The sequence below is a fragment of the Xyrauchen texanus genome, chromosome 37, assembly GCF_025860055.1.
Source record: "Xyrauchen texanus isolate HMW12.3.18 chromosome 37, RBS_HiC_50CHRs, whole genome shotgun sequence".
In the NCBI taxonomy this organism is placed as follows: Eukaryota; Metazoa; Chordata; class Actinopteri; order Cypriniformes; family Catostomidae; genus Xyrauchen; species Xyrauchen texanus.
The window spans coordinates 3,487,697-3,493,696 of NC_068312.1; the positions used below are offsets into that span (position 1 = coordinate 3,487,697).

The 6,000-nt window shown below is 44.0% G+C and overlaps 1 protein-coding gene across 2 annotated transcripts in view; it reads right to left on the reverse strand.

Moving 5' to 3' along the window:
• The window catches only part of LOC127630678 (leucine-rich repeat and transmembrane domain-containing protein 1), a 28,714-nt gene extending 23,338 nt beyond the window's left edge, over positions 1 to 5,376 (reverse strand). Inside the window, exon 1 of one of the 2 annotated variants that reach the window (XM_052108328.1) lies at positions 5,254 to 5,376. In XM_052108328.1, coding sequence (XP_051964288.1) covers positions 5,254 to 5,302 — 49 coding nt within the window. In that variant the 5' untranslated portion in view covers positions 5,303 to 5,376. The remainder of the gene's footprint in view (positions 1 to 5,253) is intronic. The other variant, XM_052108327.1, reaches the window with a different exon arrangement.
• Positions 5,377 to 6,000: the final 624 nt, after the last annotated feature.

Here is a 6,000-nt window from a genome sequence, read left to right on the forward strand (position 1 = left end):
TCGAGCCTCCCAGGGCTCCGCCTCTCGAGCCTTCCTCTGCTCCACCCCTCGAGCCTTCCACGGCTTCAATCCCAGAGCTTTCCACGGCTCCACCTCCTGAACCTCCCTAAGCCCTGTCTCCAGAGCCTTCTACGCCACCGCCTCCCTCGGCTCCGCCTCCAGAGCTTCCCTCAGCTCCGCCTCCAGAGCCTTCCATGGCTCCACCTTCCACGGCTCCACCTCCTGAGCCTCACTCAGCCTTCTATGACATCGTCTCCAGAGCCTCCTTCAGCTCCACCTGCTGAGCCTCCCACGGCTCCGCCTCCTGAGCCTCCCTCGGCTCTGCCTCCAGAGCCTTCCATGGCTCCGCCTTCCATGGCTCCGCCCCCTGATCCACCCTCAGCTCCGCCTCCTGAGCCTTTCACGGCTCCGCCAACCACGGCTCCGCCTCCTGAGCCTTCCACGGCTCCGCCAACCATGGCGCCAGTAGCCTCGACTGTCCCAGAGCCAGCGCCAGTAGCCTCTACCATACCAGAGCCAGCGCCTGTAGCCATGACCATCCCAGAGTCAGGGCCTCTTGAGCCTCCCAGGGCTCCGCCTCTTGAGCCTTCCTTTGCTCCACCCCTCGAGCCTTCCACGGCTTCCCAGAGCTTTCCACGGCTCCACCTCCTGAACCTCCCTCGGCTCCGACTCCTAAACCTTCTAGGCCACCGCCTCCCTCGGCTCCGCCTCCAGAGCTTCCCTCGGCTCCGCCTCCAGAGCCTTCTATGCCACCACCTCCCTTGGCTCCGCCTCCTGAGCCTCCCTCGGCTCTGCCTCCAGAGCCTTCCACGGCTCCGTCTCCTGAGCCTCCCTCAGCTCCGCCTGCTGAGCCTTCTACGACGTCACCTCCAGAGCCTCCCTCGGCTCCACCTCCTGAGCCTCCCACGTTTCCTTCTCCTGAGCCTCCCTTGGCTCTGCCCCAGAGCCTTCCATGGCTCCGCCTTCCACGGCTCCACCCCCTGAGCCACCCTTTGCTCCGCCTCCTGAGCCTTCCATGGCTCCGCCTCCCATGGCTCCACCTCCTGAGCCTCCCACGGCTCCGCCAACCACGGCTCCGTCTCCAGAGCCTTCTACGGTTCTGCCTCCTGAGCCACCCATGGCTCTGCCAACAGAAATCTCCATGGCTCCGCCTACCAGGGCTCCGCCCTCGGAGTTCCCCATGGCTGTGGCCCGGTGGCCAACTCCCAGACCTCCCGAACCTGTCCTGTGGCCGACTCCCAGGCCTCCAGACCCTACCATGCGGCCAGCTCCCAGGCCTCCTGAACCTGTCCTTGTCCTGTGGCCAGCTCCCAGGCCTCCTGAACATGTCCCTGTCCTGTGGCCGCCTCCCAGGCCACCTGACCCAGTCCCCGTCTTGTGTCCTTCTTGTACTGCCTGTCTGCCCCCGTGGACTGCCTGCTTGCCCTCTGTGCCTCCTTGGACTGCCTGTCTGCCCCTTGTGCCCCCATGGACTGCCTGCTTGCCCTCTGTGCCCCCTTGGACTGCCTGTCTGCCCCGTGGACTGTCTGGTAGCCCCTTGTGCAGTCCTTGGTCTGCCTGCCCCCCCTCACTCCTTGGACAATTTCGATTTTGTTTTTTGGGTATTTTTTCTTTCTTTTGTAGAAGCGTCTAGTATCCGCTCCTTAGAGGGGGGGTTATGTTACGATCCCCTGTTGTCTGCCCCGTGTTTCTCGTGTCACCTGTTAAGAACTACATTTCCCACAATTCCCGGCCCTCATCACTGCCAGCACTCAATCATTGTTCTCACCTGTTTGTCGTTTGATCATCACTCTCCCTGTGTATTTAAACCGTTTGTTCCCCAGTCATTGTCGATCGTTGTTTGTAGTTGCCTGGATGTTGATGTTTTGCCCTGCTCCCTCTGTTCATGTACCCTTTGAATGTTTTCGTGTTTTTTTTTTAATTCTCCCATCGTGGATGTTTCCTTTGTTCCCGTCTGTCTAGTTTTCACCTTGTTAAATAAAACCCGCATTTAGATCATCTAAACCCGCACTCCTCGTCTGCCTCCTCCTACTAACGTAACAGATATTATGTAACCAAACATTACTCTACACTTACCAGACTAATCTCAATAGCTGAGTTTCCTATTCCAATTCTCATTTTGGAATTTCATATAACAACTGCTGGATGGAAACACCAAGATATTAATAAAATATTTAAAATTCTCAAAATATTGTGTACGCTTGCTTGAGGTGGATACATGTTTTATTTGTTAAGAAGTAATGTGCATAAACAATGATGGAAACACATTTACTGAATAAACTCCTATTGAATTTATTAGAATTACAAGATGAGCATCAAAAAAGTAATGTGACTGAATGACTCTTTCATAACTGGACTAACTAGCAGACCAATCATCTCATCTGCTCTGGTCATCCTGAAATAACAGTCCGGAAAGTCCAAAGCCTGCATAGAGTTTGAAGAACAAATAAGTAAAATACAGACTTAAACTGTGCCAAAAAACAGGTTTATTGACACTTTTGAAAAATATCAAATAGATCCACATGACAAAGACATAAAGGGGGAACACACACACACAGTTTCCCCAGAACTGTGTGACGAGCTGTTGCTCCCAGACATGAGACAAGTTTGTTACAATGTTTTGTCTGCATGCTCTAAACCACGTGTATCTTATTAATAAGAGTCACAGTGGCTACAGTTTCTCTGGAAGTGACTAATTAGTTCTTTTTAACAAGCGAGATGGAAACACATCTTCAATTCGTTCATTGTTGGAGTATTATTATTATTAATTATATTATTATAAATTAAATTCGCAACTTTGATGGAAACATAACTAAGGTGAATTCGGAAACAGTAGGCTGATGTTTCATGAGCCAAACCCGGTCTGTGCTTCCCGCAATTTAAAGCACTGTCACCAGTGCCCAAAGTGGGAAGTATTTTTGACTGTTAAGGCACGTGGCACTAGCAACTCCAAGATCATGGGTTTAATTCCCAGGGAACACACAAACTGATAAAATCTATTGCCTGAATGCACTGTAAGTCACTTTGTTTAAAATCATCTGCCAAATGCATAAATGTAAAAGTAAATGTGAGTTCCAGTTTCCGGATGAAATGTCCACTAAGGGTTAAAATTATTTTATTAAATAAATGATTCACAGTGGCTACAATTTTTTCCAGAAGTGATGATTTTGTTTTTTTGAACAAGTGGGATAGAAACAGCTTTTTTTCAAAGTTGTTTTAGCATGTTTTAGTATGTTAGCTGTAAAGAATGTAATACAGTGAAGAGCAATTGCATATTTTATTATCTCTACCCCACAAACTCCATCCCTTAACCTAACTGTCAGTGGAGTAAAAAATTATTGTTAGAGGGAAAAAGGAACCTCTGAATCATGCCTGTCACTGATTATGCAAACACGCTTACTGCCTAGATTTGATGCAACACGCTATCCATTGCCCCACATGATAAGGTTAACACAGTTGAACTGATGTGAAAATGCCTGATGGGAGATGGCTCTTGACAGTAACTCGGCATAATGATGTCAGTGTTCTGGTACATTCGGTAACAACATGCTGAATTTCCCTTGTGATAATATTGCACATATCTACTCCTACAATCAAAGGGAAGTAATATGTTGGTAAGAATGTTGTTCAAGCCCCTAACCATACCTCTATCTCTAAAATGGTATTATTTGATGGGAATGTTGATCCAGGAACACGATGTTTGGATTGTTGTGTCCATGTGCTGATACTGTATCTCTATAGTGAGAGAACAGGCTAGCGGACAGTTTGCTTTACACATGGAACATGAGTTTTCTGCTTTTCCTTTACATATACAGACATGATGTTTGTGCAGGCAGGATGTGTTTGAAGTGGATTTGTTCACTGACCTGAAGGGTTACTAAATTAAGGACACAAACATCAGACTAATGAGAGTTGGACTGGGGATACACTCTCTCGCTATTACACTATTTCTAAACCTTATTTATTTGTGTCATTTTAATTTATATTTAATGCCATGCACAAAAGCAGGCAGTAGCAGCCTTGTAAAACACATGGAAATGCTGAACGAAATTGATGTGATGGGCTCAAATGAAAAGTATGTGTTATTCTCAGTGTTATAGACATCAGCAGTCAGTTTGAGGAGTGTAGTAAATGCAGTCCATCTATTCCCTAAAACAGATTTATCTATGTTATCTCTTTAGCTGAATAATTAAGTCTCTCTTAAAACTTTTTCTTTTTCCAACAACCAAACCTTAAAGATTTGCTATAGTCATGTTATGTTAGTCTTGTATTTTTGTTTGCAGAGCATAGATAGTGTCATGCAGTGCCATCCAACATCTTTCCCAATTTTAACATAAATTGTGTCTTAAAATAAGATACATTATTGGTAATTATGGATTTTTTTTCTAATATCAGAATACTTTTTAGTATACAACAATCAAGGCATGAAGAGATTAAGACAATTGTTAAAATTATTTTACTTGAGTAACAACAGCAACCAAATTAAATATATAGAATCAAAATTAAACACAAATTACAAGTAAACTAAAATTATACATGTAATTAACTGATTACAGGGTGATACAGTATGTACAATATTTAAATTGTTGGTTGTCTTTAACAACAGAAGCAACACTGTGTAAACACTAATAAAACTGGAGTACTTTTTACTCCAGTGAATATTTCTCAGAGTTGGTTTGTTTTTGAAAGTCGATTTCTGCAGAGCCAAAATTCTTAGTCTAAGCTACAAAAAAAAAAAAAAATAAATAAATAAAAATATAATAGTATATATAATAATAATGCCCTTTCACAACAGCAGGGCATGTTGTCACATTATAATTTGTCAGTGGAGACACGTTCCCCCTTCACCCTACAACCAAAACAAAATCTACTGTGCACCTCTCTTTCAATCTACGCTAATTTAAAAAGTATTAAAATATGAGGCACAAAACGACTAATAAAACAACAAAAATGGTTGCATAAAAAAATCTCTGTTTTGATATAGAAATATTGTAAATTATAAATTGTATACATTTTCTACATTTAAAACTTGTGACAACATGCCCTGATCTAAGAACACATTTAAACCTTTTGGTAATACATCTGCAATCATAATATAATTGACCCTTGCCTATGGAGGGTTGAATTCACAAAATTATTCAAATTTAAGAGGGTTAATTCTACCGCAGTGAGCATGTTCATCAGGCTGATCTTTGAGTGTATTGCTCATGTTTTTATGCATGTCTGAAATCATATTGATGTTTTGAAACTCACCTATCATTGTTCTTAGAGCGATCCTCCAGTCAGTGTGTCCAGGGTTCATTCAGCATATCGTATCCGTGATTTCAAAGCTCAGATAACACGTTAACAAGAACTTGTGTTACTGGATGGGTGCCATTTTCTTCTCTGTCTCTTTCGTTGTCTATATATGTACATATATGCAAATATCTTCATGTTTTACTCTTTACCATCTTCTCATTCATTGCATCATCCATACACACACACAAAAAAGACACACTCTGTCAAGGGCCTTACACACACACATACACAGCGTTGTGCTGAACTGCTCTGACATCACTGCATAACCCCAGGCAGAGAACTGGCAGAGCATGTCCTAGCATTTCTCTCATTTCCTCACACACGTACGCACACACACACGCGCCTGAAGCGCCTTCACCAGCTCACGCGGTGCTGCTCACATGTACAGTGCCTTCAGAAAGCGTTCACCCATCTGCATTTCTAAATGTTCTGCATTGTGCATCATCTTTTGGATGCAATCACAACCTTGATTATTTCTTGGTATGTTTCTATGTGAAGACTGTTTGCCTGTTCTTCAGTTAAAATTTCCTCTGGCCCAGTTTGGAATTGCATACTACCATATTACTATTACTATTTCTGCCATAGACAGATATGGCTGAAGTAGTAAGAGCTGTATGGGTAGTATGCCATTCCGAACTCAGCATCTGAGTGTGAGAAGTGGCATAACATTACCACAAAAAATTATTTGGACTCCTTTTCTTA